A 24,094-nucleotide genomic window follows, 5' to 3' on the forward strand; every position below is an offset into this window, starting at 1 on the left:
TTAGAGCTGACCACACTTGATGGAGAATTAAACCTTGATTTTTATTGCATTGGGTTGGTTTTTTTTAGCATATTAGCATCTTCTTTAAATTTTCTTATATAACTGTTGTTTTCTATGTATGACATCGTCGTTTTTTGCCAGAGTACATCGTGTCCAGTGGAAGTGGTATGGAAAGCAAGACCCGTTTTTTGTTCTCTTTTGTATTGTACGTCTTTTTGGTGTTCAGCCATGTGTATTTCTTCAGATCTTCCTGTCTGTCCTACATAGCAAATCCCGCAAGAGCATTGGATTTTGTAGACTCCTGGTTTTTTAAGAGGATGATGAGGTGGTTTTGGTGGATGTAGGAATCTTGAGATTTTTTCCATAGGAAGGAAGGCTACTTTTATGTTGTGTTTGTTCATTAATTTGGCTAGCTTATCTGTAACATTTTTGATATAAAGAAGCGAGATTGCGTTTTTGTAATCCTGTTTTATTGTGTTGTAAGCTGGAGTCATTTTAAGGATTCTCTTGATGGTTTTTGTTTCATATCCATTCTGTTGGAGAATTTGTGTTAAGTATTTTAGTTCTTCATTACATCTTTCTTGTGTGCTGGAGATATTGTATGCTCTGTCTCGAAGAGTTTTAATTAAGCTTATTTTTTGTGAAGGATGGTGGTGTGAGGTTGCATTTAGAAATCTTCCAGTGTTTGTCGGCTTCCTATATACTGAGAAGGAGAGTTTACTTTCTTCATTAACTTCTAATAGGATATCCAGAAAAGGAAGTTTTTTATTTTCTTCTTGTTCTAAAGTGAATTTTATGGTGTTGTGCAAATTGTTGAGATAATCTTTGAAATTGATAAGTTCGTCTGTTGTTCCACTGAATATGATGAAAATATCATCCACATAGCGTAGCCATATTTTTGGTTTTTTATGGTAATTCTTAAGAGCATTGTTTTCAGATTTTTCCATAAATAAGTTTGCTAATACCGGTGATAACGATGAACCCATGGTCAGTCCTTTCTGTTCCCAGATTCTGTCTTTATAGGTGAAAAAAGTATTGTTTATACAATGTTTAAAAAGATTCAAAATGTCCGGAGGGAAGAGGTCTTCTAGGAGATTCAAAATTTCTTGTCTCGGGACGTTTCTAAACAAGCTGATGATGTCTAGACTTACTAAGATGTCTGTTGGACCAATATGTATATCTTTCATTTTTTCTATGAAATGTTTACTATTTTTTTATGAAGGAAGATGTTTTTCCTATATGTTGTGAGATCATATTGATCATATTGGTGAGATATTTTGCCAAGTTGGAAGTCGGTGAATCTCTTCCATCTACTATTGTCTTAAAGGTATATCTGTCTTATGGATCTTTGGAACACCATATATTCTTGGTATCAAAGGATGTTTTGATTGTAAGTATTTGTAAGTATTTTTTAAGTTCTTCCATATAGAGAGGCACTTTTTTATTAGATCATTTGTTTTTTTGTGTGTATGCCAAGTCGGGTCTCTGTCTATGGATTTGTAGGTGTTTGTATCTTCCAGGAAATTTTTCATTTTGTTATCATATTCTGTAGCATTTAAAACGACAGTTGCGTTGCCTTTATCCGCTTTTATTATGACAATATTGTTGTCATCCTTTAACTTTTTAAGGCAAACGTATTCATTGTAAGGTAGATTCCTATGAGGTAATCTGCTTTTTAATAGTAAAGCTGTACTTTCCATACGGATAAGATCTGCCGTGTTGTCCAGTAGATTTCTAATTCCTTTTTCTATTTGTGCTATGATATCAATTTTTGGTAGGAAACGTGGGGTTAAGGCGAAGTTAAAACCCTTAAGTAAAAGGTTATTCTCCTCTTTTGTTAGGACTCTCGAAGAAAGATTAATAACTACTTTTGAATGATCTAGTTGTTTTTTATGTATTTCCTTCTTCTGAAGGAGTAAGTTGAACTTATGAATTAATGTATGTTTCTTCTGTTCTGAGATCACTATTGCTTTGTTAAATGTAACACTATCGATGCTGTTCCATAGGTAGGATGGAAGAGATGTGGCCAGTTCATTATGAAGAGAAAAAGTGTTATTACTATGCTAATTCAGCTCTAGTGACTGTAATTCTTTTTCTTAGAAAAGCTAGTTCCATTTTATGATATATTCTGGAGGCCTTGTTTGTATGGAATATGCGTTTGATTTTGATGAATTTCGGGATGACTTCGTTATCTCTGCATCGGATGAGGAAAATTAGACGTTAATGAAGTTGAGATGTTTAATGCATAGTTTCTTTAGTTGTATAACTTTATGCCAAAAGTACTCACCATAAGTTTGTAATTGCAGGCATAGACTTCTGTGGCTAATTGGTTCAAAAGATATATTTTGGTGATTACACCACATTTTTTATTATTCAGTTATACGAAATATGAAATAATAGTTCCCGACAAGTTTCGTAAATCATAAGATTTACATCTTCAGGGGGTAAATAGTATAACTTAAAGTTTAAACAAGAGAATTAATGAATACAAATCATAACCATCTGGCTATTCATAAAACTCAAATAACAGAATGCAGATATAAAACGTTATCGACGTTGAACAATACTGGACGATGTCACGTGTTCTTGTTCTTGTTCATACAGTCTGAGCTCAGATTGAGGTAGATTTTTTATTAGAGCTGACCACACTTGATGGAGAATTAAACCTTGATTTTTATTGCATTGGGTTGGTTTTTTTTAGCATATTAGCATCTTCTTTAAATTTTCTTATATAACTGTTGTTTTCTATGTATGACATCGTCGTTTTTTGCCAGAGTACATCGTGTCCAGTGGAAGTGGTATGGAAAGCAAGACCCATTTTTTGTTCTCTTTTGTATTGTACGTCTTTTTGAATGATAAGGTACTAATATGCTAAAAAACCCAACCCAATGCAATAAAAATCAAGGTTTAATTCTCCATCAAGTATGATCAGCTCGGGCTGTATGAACGAGAACAAGAACACATGACATCGTCCATTATTGTTCAACGTCAGTAACGTTTTATATCTGCATTCTGTTATTTGAGTTTTATGAATAGCCAGACGGTTATGATTTGTATTTATTAATTCTCTTGTTTAAACTTTAAGTTATACTATTTACCCCCTGAAGATGTAAATCCTACGATTTACAAAACTTGTCGGGAACTATTATTTCAGTATTTTGTATAACTGAATAATAAAAAATGTGATGTAATCACCGAAATATATCTTTTGAACCAATTAGCCACAGAAGTCTATGCCTGCAAATATCTTGACCAGCTAGAATATCTGATGTTACGATTGAAATATCACATAGTTTCTGAACAAAGTGTTCACAGTTCTTTATGAAGGAGTTCATATGTTTGATATGGTTCTTTAATAGATTAGCCAGATGCTTGGATGAAAGATACGAGGGTGATCTGAAAAGTTCTCAGCCTAACAATGAAAAAACGAATTTATAATTTGAAAATTATTTTTGTTTTTCAACATAATCTCCCTTAAGACTAATACGTTTATTCCAGTGATGAGTCAACTGCATTATCCTGTCCGTGTAGTGGCTCTCAGTAAGATCTGCAAAATACCCCTCCACAACTGTAATTATCACCTCTTGATTCAAAGAAAAACGCTGACCAGTGAGGAAGTGTTTTAGTTTTGGGAAGAGATAGAAGTCAGAGGGAACCAAATCTGGGGAATAGGGTGGATGTTCCAACAATTCATAGTGCAGATCCCTTAATTTTCCCATTGCCAAAAACACCTTTGTGGACAGGGGCATTATCCTCATGAAAGATGATTTTTTTCTTTTTTTTTCTCAGGAATTTTTCGTCTAATCTGGTTAAAAGATGGGAATAATATTCCTTGGTTATTGTTTTACTCTTTTCACGATAATTAATAAACAAAATGCTTTTAGCATCCCGAAAAACCGATGCCATGACTTTTCCTGCTGATGGAACCAACTTTGTCTTGTTTGGTGCCGAACAACTGGCTTCTGTCCAAAGTTTATTTTTCACTTAGTTTGACTATAATAAATAACAGTTTAATCCTTTATCCAAGTGTGAGCAAACAAAGTTTGTACCTGAAAATATCTTCAAGACTGTGGTAGTACAACAGTGGTAGTAAGGTAGTACAACACCGGGCAACTCGTAGCAAAGGTGGACCAAGCTAACATCAAGTTGCCAAACGGTGTGGCATCTTTTTTTAAATCCAGAGTAATTTAATAAAAAGGTGGCACACCATTTGGCAACTCCTATATGTAAAGATGACCTCACCATTGCTTCTGCCTGGTATCTCCACTTCTGGACCTGGCTCCCACTGAAGAGACTTCAATAAATATCGAAACTAGTCTGGGTAGTGGCCCTTCTCTTAATGCATAACATTATACATATCTGCAAGGAGATGTGTTTTGCATTATGGAAGATACCGAGATAGGAGTGATGTTAGCTTGGTCCACCTTTGCTACGAGTTACCTGGTGTACTGCCTTACACCAGTCCTAAAGATATTTTCAGGTGCAAACTTTGTTTGCTCACACTTGGATAAAGGATTAAACTAAATTTATTATGGCTTCTGTCCACTGTTTTGACTGCTGTTTGGATTCTGGTGTATAATGGTGAATCCAAGTCTCTTCCATAGTAATAAATCGACATTTTAACAAGAATAAAATCAGTTTTATTCTTGTTAAAATGCTCTAAGCACTGTTCAGAGATTTTAATGCGAGTGTGTTTTTGATCTGCTGTGAGCAAGCACGGCACCCATCTTGCACAAAGCTTTTTCATTTGCAGTTTTTCTTGCAAAATATATTCTGCATGTTCTTTTCAAATGCCTATAATCTCAGCAATTTCACACACTTTGACTCACCAGTCATCTAATACCATATTGTGCACTTGATCAGTGATTTCTAGTGTTACTCTTTTTTGGATGTCTTTCATGTGGATCATCTTCAAGGCTGGTACGGCAATGTTTAAACTCGCCAGCCCATTTCTTAATTGTCGAAAACGAAGGAGAATAGTACCCATAAAACATTTAAACATTTATGAAAACACAACACATTTATGAACTTAGAATGAATTTCTTTTGGCATTAAACCTCCTTTTACAAAGAATTTTATAACTGCACGATATTCAATTTTATCCATTTCAAGGAATACAGACAACACTTTTTTGCTTCAGACAACTGTATAAAACAAACTACTTGATTGAATGACTTGCAATTTCACATGGATGCTTATGACAGATGTACCAACTTGGAAAAAAAAAAATCGTGCCAATATTGTTTGCCATCTATGGTTGAGGCCGAGAACTTTTCTGACCACCCTCATATGTAGTTGAACTAATACCATCCACATTGGGCCTAAGAGGAATGCTTGCCTGTACCTTAGGTGCTCTTTATAATCGTAGAGTTAAAGTGTGCATTAATTTCAGGTTTTTTTTTTAAGTATAGCAGTGTTCTTTGCAGTGAGTATCCATTATCCACATAATTGCTGTAACAAATTATCAAAAAAAATTTTTAATTTAAGTCAAATAGCATCTACTACTAAATGAAATTTTTCTGTAGTAAATCATCACAGTCATAAACTGTTTTTGTAGTTCCTGGGAATTCATTATAGTGAGAGTTGATTGCGTAATGTCTCTGATGTACTTCAGTTTTTTGCAACCTCTAGTATGAGGATAATTGAAAGAAAACATCATCGTCTCACGTTTCTTATGAGAGAAAACCAAATCTTGAAACTTTTCTTTTTTGACTTTGTGTAACTTAAGGATTTCTTTCCCTATTCTGTATCATCATTCATCTGCTGTTTCTATTGCATCCCTAATTCTAAATATCTAAGTTATCATTTTTGATTCCTTTAACATTCATAACTCCATCTGGTTCCTTTTTTCGAATTCTTCCATAACTTAAGCCAGAAGTAAAATGCAAATCATCTACCTAAAACTAAAACTAGAATACCTAACAAACCCTTTCTGTTCAACACTAGATCTGTTTTTAGTTCTCCTTCCATGTGTTCTGTACTCTCCTTTCAGTAATCCATAATGTTGAACAAGTTGCATTGCTTGCGAAATGTTCTTTTTTCAGTCACTTTTATCTCATGTTTTTTGGCATTGCTGTAGTACCAAATGGGATGAACTTATCCTTCCACTTACTTTATATAAATACTTGGATCCAGTTATAGAAATTATCAATATTGAAATGAAGCATTAATTCATGACCTCATTGTTGGGGTAACTTTTCTTCTCAGTAACCCATAATCCTTTGTAATTTTCATTGCTTGTGTCCTTATCACAGCTATCCTCATGTCCTTTGTCAAGTGGGATTATCCATGGAACTTCTCCTCTTTGTGGTCAGACTTTTGTACCACTTGTTTAATCCAAATTCTCTGATCAAATTATAGAAATTACTGATGTTAAAATAAATTCATGATTCCTTTCAGAATTCCTACCCATTATCCAGTTCTTTGTTTCTAATAAGTGTGAAAGTCATATTCATATTCATTCCCTGCTTTCACTGACACTTGAAACATTCAAACAACATTAACAAATCTACATTTGACTTAAAATGAGCTCAGTGCAGAAAACTTGCTTCTTGCATATCTTGTCTTCTAGTTCCTTTCAAAACTATTGGGTGCTTTCTTTTAGGCTTACACGGTGATCCGAATACATTTTTGAAAATTATGGAGACAACTACTGTGTTTGAATAAAAACTTTAATTTAATATAACTAAAATCTACATTCGACGTTTCGACCTTTATGTCAGGGTCATCTTCTGGAGCATTCACATTATATACAGAGAACGAATTAGCTTGTTCTCTGTATATAATGTGTACAGAAGATTACCTTGACATAAGGGTCGAAATATCAAATGTAGATTTTAGTTATATTAAACTAAAGTTTTTATTCAAACATGGTAGTTGGCTCCATAATTTTCAAAAATGTACTATTGGGTGCCTTTCTCTCCCCTCCCCTCTTATCCAGATGACATGCTTGTAACAGTGCCTAAAGACAAAGCTGACTTCCTGATATCATTCTTCTCTATCTGCAGCATAGATGACAAAGGTAAATCACTTCCATCTGTACTAGAAGCAGTGTTCTAGATGCTTCCCATGTCCTTTCACCAGAAGGACATCAGAAGAATCATGAACAATCTAGATACCAAAAAATAGCATCTGCTCTTGATATTATCCCCACCTTTGTAATGGAGATGTGCTCCAGAACTATCACCCATTGTGAGTCAGCTCCACACCGTGTTAACTTAACTGGCAAGTGAATGCGTATTAGGCATAGGTGCTGATTTAAGGTCATCTTCAGGTTTAACAGAATGAAAACAACACAATTAAATAATTAAACACAAGTTTAATAGTTATAATATTTTGTCTATGCTACAGAGACATCATCTAGGATACAATATAAAAATTGTAATAATGTACACAAAAACAAAATAATTGGCTGACGTCAGACTAGAAGCTTAGAATTCAGTGGGTGTCCTCTGTGGGTGCTGAAAGCTAACCTTCCCAAACCTTGGGAAGCTTCTCACAACTGTATTTTAGATTTTGTTGGTTTTGTAAATTTGCTGCTGATTCAAAAAAATCTTTCAAGTTGTATTTGTTATGGTTAAGAAACTTAGTAAAAATGGCCAGAATTTTGAAGAAATATAATTTCTGCACTGCTTTCAAACTTCATATAAAGCTGGTTGCCCTTGTCTGCTCTCCTAAAAATAATCTTCCTTCTCCTGTCTGTTCCAGGTGTGTACAAGGTCCCTTGTTCTTGCAACTTATCGTATTATGGTCGTACTGGGAGATCTGCTTTGAAGAGCTCAAGAATATCTGCTGTCACAACTATGGTTGGTCAGGTCTATCTGACCATACCTTTTGACACCTGCAGAGAATTTAAAAAAAAAAAAAAAACTACCGTGCTTCACTACAGCAAATACAAACTCAGAAGACTTCTTGGAATCAGCAGCAGATTTACAAAATCCAGATATATATGGTTGTGTGAAACTTCCTAAGATTGGGAAACAGTAATTCTTAGCTCTCTCCCATCAATAGTCAAAGCTAGCTGCCAACATCCATTGAGCATCTCTCAGGACCTGATGCTTCTAGTCTATTATCTTACACTTATTGTTTGTGTGCTCTTTATATATGTTATTACATTTCTTATATTCTGCCCTTGATATCTCTGTCAGAGATGAAATATTGCAATTATTAGACATGTTTAATTATATAATTATACTATTTTCATTCAATTAACCATGCAAACAGCTATATTTGATGAAATATATCAATTAATTTATGCTTCATATCCATGTTATTTCAGTAGTATCCAAATGATATTGCTAATTCAATGGGCACTTCACATCCATGTAATTAGGACAGTTGGGTAGTTAAACCCAAAGATGATATTCAGCTAGCATCTATCCTGTAGCATGGAAGTTAGTCCATATTCAATGCATTCTCTAGAATAATGGAGAAGGTGAACTTCATCACCTGGAGACTTACAATTTTAATGACCACCCATATGGACCTATCTGTATGATTCAATTCTGGACGCATTCAGTGGAATGATTTAGAGAAACCTGTGCTGTTGCACTTTGACATTTCCAAGGCATCTTGTAGGGTCTGACATCAAAGGCTGCTTAATAAATCCATATTATGGTTTGTGTTTTACCATAGTAATTGTAATTAGGTAACAAGTTTTCTCTCTGGTCATTCACTGTGTGTGTAAAAGTGGACAGTGTTTTCTCTTCAGATTTCTTTACCATGCAAGTGTGTTACAGGATTCTGTTATATCACCTAATTCTTCTATACACCAATTACCTCCCCTCACTAACTACAAACCCTGCCATTATTTTTGTTGATAACAGTATGCTCAAACATTCTATTAAAAAATCTATTAAAAAAAAAAACTTAGTTCATCCTTACCTTTGAGGACATCCAGCTCATCCTACCAAACATGAGCAGCTCTCTTATATTGGCTGTTTACCTATAGCCTTTCCTAGCTCAGATCAAGCAGTAGCTGCCTAACATCCATTTATTCATCTTCTAACACAGCATGCTTTTCCACCCTTGCATACCCTCTGTCTATTCTCTAGAACATCCTTCCTTATGAAAGATTTCATTCCATAAGGATTACAACTTCCAACTGTTCAAAAAGAAATATTAATAGATTCCTTCTCTTTTAACTGCTGGCCACTTTGGTTAAACAGGCTGATATGTCACAAAATGCCTTTCTGAACACCAATCCTATATTGAATCCTAAAAAATGCCACAAAACCAGTCTTGCAGAACATGGACTTAAACATCTTTCCAAAGAAAGTGTGAGATCTTTCTTCATCACCCAAACCTCAGCTGCAATGACAGACTATCTTTGTCCAAACTTTGGGAAATTTTCATCAATAATTATATTTCCTAGTTGTTTTTTTTTTTCTAATATAAAAAAAAATAATCACCCTGTATATTAATATTAATATACAGGGTGATTGTAATTCAAGTTCACATTTTGAAAGGCTGTAACTAGGTAACTACTCGATGGAACGATTTAATATTTAACATGATGTGTGCAGCAATGGAATTTTATTTTGCATTTTATTTAATATACAGGGTGATTGTAATTCAAGTTCACATTTTGAAAGGCTGTAACTAGGTAACTACTCGATGGAACGATTTAATATTTAACATGATGTGTGCAGCAATGGAATTTTATTTTGCACAAAAACCGGTGTTAGTTCTAAAAGTTGCCACTAGGATAATACATGGTGCTGCACTACAAAACATAGGGTCACAAAACATCAAATTCTAATAATATTATATTTACCTGGCTCTCTTGCAACTGTACATGAAAATATACCATTCTCCATATACAAACAGAAGAAGTAACAAACAGATGACATTCCTAACTGGAATAGTTTGCATGGCAAATGTTATCATGAGAATGCATTTCTTCATTATGCTGTCTTCTCTGATAAGGCCATGTTTCACATTTTTAACAAGGTGCACATATTCCTGAATTTGGAGAAAGTGCAATTCTACATACTCTGCAATGGAAACAAAGAGTGTGACAAACAGATTTTCCCAAAGACAGATGTATTTTAGAGCTAGTTGCAATGCTCTACTAATACAAATGGGACTTTTATGCACTAAATACAAGCTACAAAGTAGTGGCTGTACTGTACCAATGAATAATCAGTGTTAACAATTTTGCCATACTGGACATGTAGCAAAGCACCTGGTGAAAGAATGATTACAGTGTTGATATTTGTTGGATTGCTTGGTGGTGGTGGTGGTGGGGGAGAGTATGTTAAGTTCTATTTCAAGCCACTGAAATTTTGTACATTTCTCATATCTGTTAGCAAAAATCCCATGATTCAGTCTGTTAACCTATGAAATATATAATTTCTTTAATGACATTAATTCTGCCAGAAAAACACTGAAGTATTACATTGAACTATATCATAAAGGTTGTGACAATTACACAATTCTTGCTGTAAATTGCAAATAGGCAGTTATTCGTGTCGTGCAAACTAAACAAATGGATGGACCTTTTGTACTTGGTAACCACAAAGGTGATATCTCATTTAAAAAAAAAAAAAGCCAATTTGATTTAACTGCAAATCAAAAGCACTGAATACTTTGCCAACATTGTTTTTAATAATTAATGATTGATACTGTTTTTTATGTGAATGGTGGGCTTACATTGGGTGTTGATTATTAAATTACTTAAGGAATTCACAACGTAAACTGGAATATAAATTAAGATAAACTTTAATATATATTTCCTATATTTTGGCAACATCATGTTGCCATCTTCATGGGAACTTAAGATTAACACATGTGCACACAGTCACTAAAGGTCGAAGAAGGAGACTACTGTTTTTCTAAAGTCCTAATGGTGCCCCCTAGCGGGCTATATTAGGTATTCTTGGCCATTGGGCTGATGTTCTCATGATGTACGTGTCTCCTGAATTTGGGGCAGTCTCATGCTTCCAAATTTGTTGAGGTTTGGTACCTTTTTTAGGGCTGAGGCTGATTCTAAGAATAGTCTTTCAAATTTAAACTTTCTCCAGTGTATTACTGTGACAAGTATCCAGAGCATGGTCTGCAAGCCCAGAGTGGCTGCACTGGTGATACCAGATGTAGTCCTTGTGTTCTGAAATTCTGATATTCGCTGTCCTGCCTGTTTGGCCAAAATAGGACATCTGCAAGGGACCTGTAAACACCAGGTAGGTCTAGGGGAAGTGGTTGGTCTTTTATGGAGCGGATAAGGGATGCCAATTTTCTATATGGTTTGTAACAAGAGTCAGGTCATATTTTTTTAGATTTTGGTTATTTTTTCAGAGGTGGTCCGGATGTAGGGAATAGTGATTGATTTAGAGTAATCTTTGTTGTGAAGTGGGGGGGGGGGGTTGTGGTTTACTGGTTTTAGTATTTTTTGGGGGTTGTAGCCATTGGCTGAGAACGTGATAAGGATGTGATTTAGTTCAGTGGTTAGGGCATTGTCATTTGAACAGATTAGTTTAGCCCTGTTACGTAGTGCCTTAATAACACCATATTCTTCTGAGAGATGGGGGGATGGGGGAATTGTTGGTGAATGGGTTTTCTATAAACTGAGAAAGCCAAGGTTCCATCAGGCTGGCAGGTGATTAGTGTGTCTAGAGAAGGGAGACTGTTGTTATCTTCTTTTTCCAAGGTGAACTTGATTCTGGGGCGTTAGTTGTTTAATTGTGTTAAGAAGGACTGGAGTGGATCTGAGCCATGTGGCCAAATAGCGAACACATCATCAACATAGCAAAGCCATATAGTAGGTTTTTGTGGGGCAAAGTTTAAGGCTTTCTCTTCAAAAGTCTCCATATAGAATTTGGCCAAGGGTGGGGAGAGTGGTGAACCCATGGCTGTCTCCCCTCTATCTGTTTGTAGAATTTTCCCTGCCAAATGAAATAGCCTGAGTTCATTGTGAACTGAAATAGGGCTGAGATATCAGGAGGGAATTTGGCTTGGATGAGCTCTAAGGTTACCTTGAGTGGGACATTTGTGAATAGCGAGGAGACATCAAAACTGACCATTATGTCAGTATGTTGGAGTGTAAGGTTTTCTATACCGGCTTTGAAGTGGGCTGAGTTTTTTATGTGTGAAGGTGTGTTGCCAGTATAGTGTGTGTTTGGGGATGCAGATATGCTGAACACTCAGCCAACAACAGCAGCAACTTTGTTGGCATTATGGTATTGCTCAAATTTCAGTGGGAAATTCATATTCTTAACAATTAAAACAATGTTATTAAAGTAGCCATTTCTAATTACAGCAGGCCTGCTTCCTGAATACTTAGGTGGCTTTTTTTTAAATATGAGTTATTATATATATATATATATATATATATATATTTTTTTTTTTTTTTTTTAATATATCAAGTTGAAGAACCTATAGCACATCAGTGTCATGCATAAGATGTAGGCTAGAGTTTGGAAAGAAGCATTCTGTTGACATTTTTCTCAAAGAGTTGGAAGTTGTAGTTATTGGAAAATAGTTTGGGAGGAAGGGCATTCCAGAGAACAGTGGCCAGGAGTGGAAAAGGAAAACCAAGTTCTGTATATTTGCCATCATACTGTAAAGTGATGTTGGACAACTACTGCTTATGTTTTAACAGACCCTTTGGAAAGCAGAGGAATGGTGGATGCTAGTTCAGTGGAGCAGTGTCCATGGAAACTTGAAAAGACATAGAATTGAAAGAGGCCATCGATAAGATAGTGATTTAAGTGAGTCACTGAGAGAGCGATTCACTAACAACCAGGTCGCTCTCTTTTGGACAGCATGAATTTTTAACCATCCTAAACAGAATTGGGGATTTAGGATTTATATAGTTAGTTGTTGGATTAGTGAAAAGAAGCATCTTGTATGGAAGTGAATGCATTGTTTGACTGTGATCATTTGTTGTACTCTTCATAGTTTGATTTGAGAATAGTAGATTAGAGAGCAGAGACATGCAGTGAGGGAAGTCTTTTGGACATGTAATACAGAGTATCCAGTCTCCATTATAAGATACTGCTTATTTTTTTAAAACAAAGTAGAATAAAATTCAGAGTTACTTAAACAATGTGACCTGTTAACAGTTTCTCTGGTATTTCACATTCTTCTCCCTTTTTTAACCCCTTTATATTTATATATATGTGTGTGTGTGTGTGTGTGTGTGTGTGTGTGTGTGTGTGTGTGTGTGTGTGTGTGTGTGTGTGTGTGTGTTCTTGTAGAGAGGCTTTATACGCTGGTTAGACATGATAACTAATAATTAAGGAATTGACAGCGTAGACTAGAAATATAAATTAAATAAACTTTAATATATACTTTCCGATATTTCGGCAAACGTCACGTTGCCATCTTCTTGAGAACTTAATACAAAGACAAGTGCACGCAAGTACTACATAACAGCAAATGAGAACAGAAGCTAGGAAGCTACCGTTTTCCTAAAGTCCTGATGGTGCCCCCTGGCAGGCTATATTGATAGTTCTTGGCCTTTGGGTGCTGAAGTTCTTCTGATAAATGTTTCCCAAATTTGGGGCAGTCTCATGCATCCAAATTTGTTGAGGTTTGGCATGTTCCTAAGGGCCGAGGCTGATTCCATGAATAGTCTTTCATTTGCGGTGTATTACTATGGCTTTCTTCCATCTTATTCTGTGGCGAGTATCCAGAGCATGGTCTGTAAGCCCAGAGTGGCTGTATTGGTGAAATCGGATGTAATCCTTGTGTTCTGAGATTCTGATATTTGCTGTCCTGCCTGTTTGGCCAAAGTAGGATAATTTACAGCTGCAAGGGACCTGGTATACACCAGGTAGGTCTAGGGGAAGTGGTTGGTCTTTAGTGGAGCGGATAAGGGATGCCAATTTTCTATATGGTCAGTAACAAGTGGTCAAGTCATGTTTTTTTAAAATTTTGTTGATTTTTTCCGAGGTGCCTCAGATGTAGGGAATGATGATGGATTTAGAGTAATCTTTTTTGTGAAGGGAGGGGGGGGGGAAGGTGGGTTGTGGATAATGTGACTTGACCACTTTACAGACCATATAGAAAATTGGCATCCCTTATCTGTTCCACTAGAGACCAACCACTTCCCCTAGACCTACCTGGTGTATACCAGGTCCCTTGCAGCTGTAAACTGTCCTACTTTGGCCAAACAGGCAGGAGAGCAAATATCAGAATCTCAGAACACAAGGATTACATCCGATTTCACCAGTACAGCCACTCTGGGCTTGCAGACCATGCTCTGGATACTCGCCACAGAATAAGATTGAAGAAAGCCACAGTAATACACTGCAGCAAGTTCAAATATGAAAGACTATTCATGGAATCAGCCTCGGCCCTTAGGAACATGCCAAACCTCAACAAATTTGGATGCATGAGACTGCCCCAAATTTGGGAAACATTTATCAGAAGAACTTCAGCGTAAAGGCTAAGAACTACCAATATATCCTGCCAGGGGGCACCATCAGGACTTTAGGAAAACGGTAGCTTCCTAGCTTCTATTCTCATTCATTTGCTGTTATGTAGTACTTGCGTGCAGTTGTCTTTGTATTAAGTTCCCAAGAAGATGGCTACGTGACGTTTGCTGAAATATCGGAAAGTATATATTAAAGTTTATTTAATTTATATTTCTAGTCTACGCTGTCAATTCCTTAATTATTAGTTATCATGTGTGTGTGTGTGTGTGTGTATTTTGTATGGTTATATTTTTCTGTTTTCTTTTTCAGAACTTTACCTCCATTGTGGGTCCAAATGGTAGTGGAAAGTCAAATGTGATAGATTCCATGCTTTTTGTATTTGGTTACAGAGCAAATAAAATCCGATCCAAAAAAATCAGTGTCTTAATCCACAAAAGTGATAGCCATCCTAACGTTGAAAGTTGTACTGTCAGTGTGCATTTTCAAATGATTATTGATAAGGTAATGTTTTCTCTTTATTTCTTTCATGAAACAGCTTATTTCTTATCCAGTGATGGTATATGCAAAATTTGACTGTTAATAGTAGATATTAAAACTTGGAAATTAAGAAAGAAGTATTTCTTTTTTCAAAATATTTCTTTATATTGATCTAATCTAAATGTTTTATGATTGTTTTCTGGGTTGCCACTGTCCATTTGACAGTGTTTTATTTTATTGAAAGATTTTATGATTATTAATGTTTTCAATATTTATAATGGCAGAGAAGAAATTGTTAGACAAAATTGTTGGAAACGAAAACATTGCAAAAAATAATATTATTAATAAAAAAATTATAATAAATAATCTTGTATTCATTTTCAAAATTATGGATTTTACAAATGTGTTATAACTAACTCTTTTTATTATCCCGACATTTCGATCTTAATATCAAGATCATCATCTGGAGCATACACCAATATACAAGACAAGCTGAGTTATATTACAAACCATAAGCTAGAGAAACAATGATTTGATCACATGTTATTCTACTGGCATGACCTCTAGTGAAAAAAAAAAAAAAATTTATTTACAAATTACATCAAGCTAGATTAATTTAAGATAACATGAATAAACATTTTTTCTTATAGATGGTTTTCTTTCAGTAACAGTGATATCCTATTTTTAGTATTACAATTGTTATTTTTGATTTAGGATCCCGGATTTACTACAGTCCTTTTTATAGTTGTTCTTAGAAAGGAAGGTTCCGTGGGTCGAATATATGCTTTCCATATGTATGGGATTTTTAGACCTTCATTATTGTTCAGATTGGGGTGGTTGATAATGATCTCACGGGCTTCCTTAAATTTGCGTTCATACCATGTTTTGGTGTGATGTAGACAACTAGTGCATTTCCAGTCAGTTCTATGTACGGTATTCAGGGCATGATTAGAAAGGCCAGCTTCACCATACTTATTATACTTAATGTGTCGTTTATGTTCTTTTTGTCTGATAGGAATTGTGCATCCTGTTTCTCCTATATATGGTATGTTACAGGTGCAATGAATACAGTATACTCCAGGTGGGCCAGCGGGAGTAGTGGGTCTTTGGATGAGTTGAGTAAGCTTTTTAATTTTGCAGGGAGTTTAAAGGTGGCTTTGAGGTTGTATTTTTGTAGTACTCTGTTTATTTTGTCTGATGTCCCTTTAATGTAGGGAATGGTTATAGTTTTGTTGTAGTCACTTAGCCAAAAAAAATTAGCAGCAACTCTCAAGGAGTTGGTAGGTCATTCCCCCTCCTATATCAAAAATACACAACACTTCATAAACATCATCAAAAACATTACACTAGAAAAAAGATGATTTATTAGTCAGTTTTGACGTCTCTGCCCTCTTTACGAATGTCCCAATCAATGACACAATCCTTCTTTTACAGAACAAATTCCCTCCAGATATCATGGTGCTCTTTGTGCATGTATTACGTTCTGGTTATTTTGTGCGGCAAAACGCTTTCTACCTACAAAAAGAAGTTACAGAAATGGGCTCGCCATTATCCCCCCCCCATTGCTAACTTTTACATGGAACATTTTGAGCAACTTGCTTTAGGTTCTTCCCCTTTAAAACCCAAGTCTGACTTAGATACTTTGATGATGTTTTCATGATCTGGTCCCATGGTCGCCAGACACTAGACACATTCCTTAGCCACTTAAACAAACAACACAAATGCATACAGTTCACAATTGAGATTGAAAAACAGAACACACTTCCTTTTCTAAATACACTTGTCACACGTCTTCCTTCTGGCAATCTTTCCTTCACGGTTTACTGAAAACTGACACATACTGGCCAATATATATGTTATGGTTAAAGTGATAAATCTGGTTATTATTAATAATTACCAGTTAAAGTGAATAATTAGAATTAATCACTTTAACCGGTTAAAGTGAATAATTCCTAGAGGAGTCTGGTAAATGTAATAAAAACATGTTTTATATATAGGTTTTCATTAAATTTCTTTGCCTAGGGGAATCAATACTCTAGGACCGGCCCTGTAGATAACCATAATTGACAAACCCTGGAAGAAGTACTAATTACTACGTTAATAGGAGAGGTTGCTTTTTTTCTTATTTGCATCAGTTGCTACTAAGTATGTACATTTCTCCACATTTTCATTGATTTTATGTACCCATAAGCATAATGGGAGATTTAGAAATAATGAGAACATGATGTAATGACCAAGTTAATATGTTGAGAGCAAAAAAAAGGACAAATAATCAGTTATTTACAAGAGAAGAGTATTATTCGTTTTTAGCGAAAGTTAAAAAGAACAAAAATAAGGTTTCTGGCAAAACACCTGAAGATTATCAATGGTTATCAAGATTTGATATCGTAAAAATTGGAAATGTTTTAACAGGTACTCGTTGTACCTGTTAAAAATGAAAGAGATCCGATTATGTATTACACTTTCTTGGAGGAAAATTTTCAGTTAATTCATGACACTCATATTGCCATCAGTCATGGAGGACGAAACAGAATGATGAAAGAACTTAAAGAGAAGTATAAGAACATCACTGTTGAAATTGTTATGATATATTTGAATCTTTGTGAACCCTGCCAAAAGAAATTGAGCATTCCAAAAAAAGGGCTTATTGTTAAACCAATTAAAAGCAGCAAATATAATTCTAGATGTCAGATTGATTTAATTGATATGCAGTCACAAGCTGATGGTGATTATAAATTTATAATGGTTTATCAAGACCATCTTACGAAATTTATTCAACTTAGAGCTTTGAAAGCAAAACGAGCTGCAGAAGTTGCACATCAGCTATTGGATGTATTCACAATATTTGGAGCCCCATGCATCTTGCAAAGTGACAATGGTCGGGAATTCGCGAATAAAATTATTGAAGAAGTCTGCGTAATGTGGAATGAGCTTAAGATTGTTCATGGGAAACCACGGCAAAGTCAGTCACAAGGCTCGGTTGAAAGAGCAAACCAAGACATTGAAAAAATGTTATCCTCATGGCTTGAAACAAATAAAACAACAAAGTGGTTGTAAAGGATAATATTTATTCAGTTTATGAAAAACAGAGCACATCACTCTGGAATAGATCGCAGTCCCTATGAAGCTATGTTTGGCTGTAAAGCTAAGGTAGGTTTGAAAACATACTTACCATCGATACCTTTACATAATAAATAAATAGCATCTTCAGTACAATTAGGCACAAAAATTAAACACTAACTGACAATTCCAAAAAGCGCCACCTAAGTAGCTGGTGTCAGTTAGTGTTTAATTTTTGTGCCTAATTGTACTGAAGATGCCTGTGACACACAGGCGAAAATTATACTATTAAATAATATTTCTACGTGAGTTTTTCCGTTATTTATTATGTATAGTTATGTCTACTCACGGTTTACCTCTTTTAAAACTCATCGATACCTTGTCAGAAATCATGAATGAAGAAGATTTCGAGATGATATTAAAAGATCAAACTAATAAGGATGTTGAATGTGAGAAGATAATCTCAGAGAGGGAAAGCGGTATTAGAACAGAAAACGGTGACAATGTGGAAGTGGAAATAGATGATACGAGTGATGACTTATCTGTTGGAGATCCAAACAAAAACAGAAATAAGAGTGTTAGCCAAATCGAAAGAAAACAACATTTTTCTGAAACATGAACGATCGACAAGGAAGATAACAAAATAAAAATTATAACTAATGTTGAATTAGAAAATAATGAAAAAAGTAAGGAAAGTACTTCTTTTGCACTCAATGAAATCACAGAAAAAATTCAAGAATCTCGAAACTCTGCTAAGCAGTCACTTAAGAAGCAAGCTGAAAAAATGTTAAGGCTTTCAATGACTAAGTTTCCAATTGCAAATGTAGGAGAAAATGTTGGGGTAAGAATTCCAGAAGCAGACAGGGCTAAGACCGATAACTGGAATATTATAGCTGTTATAATTTCTATTGAGAATGAAAACCTATATAAATTAGGTACAAAATATGGTATTTTAAACCAACTCTTTGAGGAACGAATTTACTGTTTGTAAGGAAACTTTTATTTCAGTTAATGAAGTTCCTGATATTGAGATAAGTCTAAGAGAATGTGCCCGCAAGAATTCTAATTTAGGTGGTCAAGGTTTCCAATATTGCAATTGTACAGCCGATTGTAACTCAAATCGCTGCAAATGTAAAAAGTCAGAAATCCTTTGTAATTCCAAGTGCCACAGAAGTCTTTCCTGCAAAAATAAGTAATTTGTTTTTTTCTGGACAACAATATAATCATATAATAATGTATTTATCTCCTTTTCTCTCTGCTATTAAATAACTTTTTTTTTAATATTTTTATTACATGTTTTTATTACATTTACCAGACTCCTCTAGGAATTATTCACTTTAACCGGTTAAAGTGATTAATTCTAATTATTCACTTTAATCCGGTAATTATTAATAATAACTGTATTTATCACTTTAACCGTAACATATACACATAAACTCCTACCACCACCCAACACAAAAACTAGGTATCATCAATACACTAAAAAACAGGGCTCTGAAAATCTGCTCCAGTGAGCAGGCACTGAAAGAAGAATTTAAAATAATCAGCAATACTTTCCAAAAAAATGGGTACAGCCAAAACACTACTAACAAAATTCTCTACAAGACCTCAATAAAAAACAAAGACAAATCAGACTACAACAAAACTATAACCATTCCCTACATTAAAGTGACATCAGGCAAAATAAACAAAGTATTACAAAAATACAACCTCAAAAAAAAAAAAAAAAAAAACCTGCAAAATTAAAAAGCTTACTCAACTCATCCAAAGACTCACTATCCCCGCTGGCCCACCCTGGAGTATACCGTATTCATTGCGCCTGTAACATACCACATATAGGAGACACAGGATGCACAATTCCTATCAGACAAAAAGAACATAAACAACACATTAAATATAATAATTATGGTGAAGCTGGCCTTTCTGATCATGCCCTGAATACCTTACATAGAATTGACTAGAAATGCACTAGTTGTCTACATCACACCAAAACATGGTATGAATGCAAATTTAAGGAAGCCTGTGAGATCATTATCAACCACCCCAATCTGAACAATAATGAAGGTCTAAAAATCCCATACATATGGAAAGCATATATTCGACCCATGGGACCTTCCTTTCTAAGAACAACTATAAACAAGACTGTAGTAAATCTGGGATCCTAAATCAAAACTAACAATTGTAATACTAAAAATAGGATATCGCTGTTACTGGAAAAAAATCATCTATAAGAAAAAATGTTTATTCCTGTTATCTTAAATTAAATCTAGCTTGATGTAATTTGTAAATATTTTATTTTTTATTTTTTTCACTAGAGGTCATGCCAGTAGAATAACATGTGATCAAATCATTGTTTCTCTAGCTTATGGTTTGTAATATAATTCAGCTTGTCTTGTATATTTGTGTATGCTCCAGATGATGATCTTGATATGAAGATCGAAACATCGGGATAATAAAAAGAGTTAGTTATAACACAGTTGTAAAATCCATAATTTTGAAAATGAATGCTGATCACCGTGTAACACTAAAAGAAAGGGAATAATCTTGTATTACTTGTAAAAAGGCATCAATTTTTTGTTTACTGACTGATAAACACACTAATATATAAGTAGTTGACATATTTTCTTCCGTACTGTTAGTAGTTACATAGTACAAATAATTTATGAGGATACCTACATAGCTTCATATTAATTTTCATTTTGATATAGGCTTGATCTTTCACCGACTAGGAACATTTTCTAGCTTTCTTTACTAGTTCCTGAGTTAGTTTGTTTGCATTCAAGTAGATTTACCCCTTCCTAAAAGGAATGCATAGTTTTTAACTCAACAATTCAGAAAAAATGATTATACAGTGGAAAATATACATGCAATACTATTTAGGAATATGAGCAGTTGTTCTACTGTAGTCTTGCCACCTTTGTCTGTTTATGTCAGGCTAGAAATGCATTCATCATCCAGTGATGGAAACTATCTGCTAGTCGATTTCAAAGACATTGGTTGACCTCTTCCCCTCCGCTTTAAAATTCAAATATTTATTTAAAATAAAATCAGTATGTATAGTAATTGTTATTCTTGTGAGGCAAATAATTTCAAGGGATGTTGGGAACTGACTTATTTTAATGATTTCAGAATTTTTGTAAATCCAAATGCATAAAATTCTGTGACTTTCTAACGCTATATTATTATTATTATTATTACGAGACACCTCCAGGAGTCCATAGACTCATCGAGGGAGGACACCTACTCTACAGCTCCGTCTCAACCACTCAATCCACAACTACATCAACGCCACTGCTAGTATTTTCACAGACAATCACAAACACCCATGCCCACAGTGGGATTCAACTATTCAATTATACTTCATAATTTTAATTATCAAGAATAATTATTATTATTATTACGAGACACCTCCAGGGAGTGCATAGACTCATCGAGGGAGGACACCTCTGTCTCCACCACTCAATCCACCAACTACATCAGTGCCATCTTGACACATTTTGAACTTTCTGCCAGAAAATCATTAAAGAAGGACCTCAACAAATTAGCTGAAGAATGCAATATCGATTCTAAGAATATCGTCAGGTGCCATCGTTTCGGGCCTATAAATAAAAGAAAGGACGAAATGAACTATTCGCGCCTAGTAAAAGTGTCTTGCGACATGCTGACAAGTACATCAAAACTAATAACAGCGATCAGCAACAAGTTCAAAGACACCTGTCCCCAATCGTGCATACGTGCTTGACAAGATTTATCATTTGCACAAAGGTACCAGCTTCGAAGACAACTTGAAGAAAAACGTCAAAATGATGACAACAGTTTGATCATCGACTACAGACAAGATAATCTGGTGCAAAAACTAAGTGATGCCACCAGCAGTCACCATGGAGACCAGTATGCAAGCACTGCATATGAAATGTGCAAGACCCTTGCGGTCAAACATATGATTAACAAAACTCTACATATCCACTTCACCAACATCCATGGCCTAAACTCCAACCTTAATAGTTTCCACTACCACCTTCAGTCTATCAAACCCCACCTACTCTTTCTGGCAGAAACTCAAATCTCACCTCCCCCCAGCAATATTTACCTCAATCTTCCAAACTAATCACTCTTCAATGACTTTTGTCCCGAGGGTGGTGTTTCCACAAACATCTGCTCTGATATACCTTGCCAGAGAGCACCCAACCTAGAATCACCCAACTTTGACCTTCTTTGGTGAAAATATCCCTTCCCCACTCAGTCAGATTCATTTGCTGTCTCTTTTGCTCCCCAACACAACTAACCACCCTGAGCTCTTTAATTTCCTCAACTTAAAAATCGACACTTTGCTTCCAATGCATGCATAACTGACAATGGTAAATGCCCCCCAACCATTCCAGACATCCAACATACAATTCCCCTATATTCTTTTGCCAGGATGTCATCAAAAAAATACTGTCCAAATTAGACACAAAAAAGACTCCTGGCCCTGATGGCATTCCCCCAATTGTCCTGAACGTTTGTGCACCAGAACTGACTCCTATCCTATGTTGCCTATAATACTCTCTTATCTCCACTGAAATCTATTCCACAAACTGGAAATTGGCCTATATTCAGCTCATTCCCAAGAAGGGTGACAAGTCACTGCCATCCACCTACCGCCCTATCTTGCTTACCTCAGTCCTGTCAAAAGTAATGAAAAAAAATCATCAATTCCCAACTCCTACACTACCTTGAAGACACCTACTTAATAAATGACTGCCAGTATGGATTCTGTCGCTGCCTATCAACAGGAGATCTGCTTACATATGTCACCCATCTCTGGACAAATGCCATGGAGAAGTTTGGCGAATCCCAAGTGGTCTGGTCTGGTCTGGCACAAAGCTTACTAAGCAAACTACCATTATTCGTTCTGATCTGAGACTTCTTCTATTTGGATTGGCAACTTTCTGTCTGGATGCACTCTGTGTGTGTGATGGTGGATGGCTCCCTTTCCTCCTCCAGTTGTACAGATCTTGCAGGCAGAGATGCTGAAATATTTGCCATCATTAACGACCTTACACAACTTGTTCAGATGCCAACCAGAATACCAGATAACCTAAACACCCTAGATCGCTTACTCACCAAACCCCCTGGGCAATTCTGACCACAATGTAGTGCTGATCTCCTCCCCCCATGCAACAACACTTACACAGTTTGGCATTATAGCAGTGTTAAGTGGGACAGCCTCCGCAACTTCTATGCCACATTCCCATGATTGGACCATTGCTTCCGGCTTTCCAACACAAACATATGCACCAAACTTATTACCAAAGTAATTATCACCGGCATGGAAACATACATTCCACACAGTACTCTGAACTGCCATTCCCTAATGAAACCCTTTCTCCAAAAGATGTACTGAGGCTGTACAGATGAAACACCAGACATACCACAACTGGCTGAAATCAAGAACCTCATCCTCCTTTAAAGCTTCTTCTGGCTTCACACTTTGCTTCCAGTGCATGCATAACTGACAATGGTAAATGTCCCCTAACCATTCCAACATACAATGTCCCTATATTCTTTTGTCAGGATGACATCAAAAAAATACTCTCCAAATTAGACACAAAAAAGACTCCTGGCCCTGATGGCATTCCCCAAATTGTCCTGAACGTTTGTGCACCAGAACTGACTCCTATCCTATGTTGCCTATATTACTCTCTTACCTCCACTGAAATCTATTCCACAAACTGGAAATTGGCCTATATTCAGCTCATTCCCAAGAAGGGTGACAAGTCACTGCCATCCACCTACCGCCCCATCTTGCTTACCTCAGTCCTGTCAAAAGTAATGAAAAAAATCATCAATTCCCAACTCCTACACTATCTTGAAGACACCTACTTAATAAATGACTGCCAGTATGGATTCCGTCGCTGCTGATCAACATACAGGAGATCTGCTTACATGTGTCACCCATCTCTGGACAAATGCCATGGAGAAGTTTGGCGAATCCCAAGTGGTCTGGCCTGGTCTGGTCTGGCACAAAGGCTTACTAAGCAAACTACCATTATTCGTTCTGATCCGAGACTTCTGTATTTGGATTGGCAACTTTCTGTCCGGATGCACACTGTGTGTGATGGTGGATGGCTTCCTATCCTCTCACCATTCAATTAATGTTGGGGGTCTCAAAGTTCTTTCCTCTCACCAACCCTCTT

The 24,094-nt window shown here is 35.7% G+C and overlaps 1 protein-coding gene across 1 annotated transcript in view; it reads left to right on the plus strand.

Moving 5' to 3' along the window:
* glu (structural maintenance of chromosomes 4-like protein gluon) overlaps positions 1 to 24,094 on the plus strand; it is a 384,191-nt gene that overhangs the window by 43,469 nt on the left and 316,628 nt on the right. The window contains exon 4 of the mRNA XM_090413308.1: positions 14,688 to 14,879. Within this exon, the coding sequence (XP_090269434.1) occupies positions 14,688 to 14,879 (192 nt within the window). The remainder of the gene's footprint in view (positions 1 to 14,687; positions 14,880 to 24,094) is intronic.

The sequence above is a fragment of the Typopeltis vanoorti genome, chromosome 24 (genome assembly GCF_054136105.1).
Source record: "Typopeltis vanoorti isolate ZY-2024b chromosome 24, IOZ_Tvanoo_1.0, whole genome shotgun sequence".
Taxonomy (NCBI): Eukaryota; Metazoa; Arthropoda; class Arachnida; order Uropygi; family Thelyphonidae; genus Typopeltis; species Typopeltis vanoorti.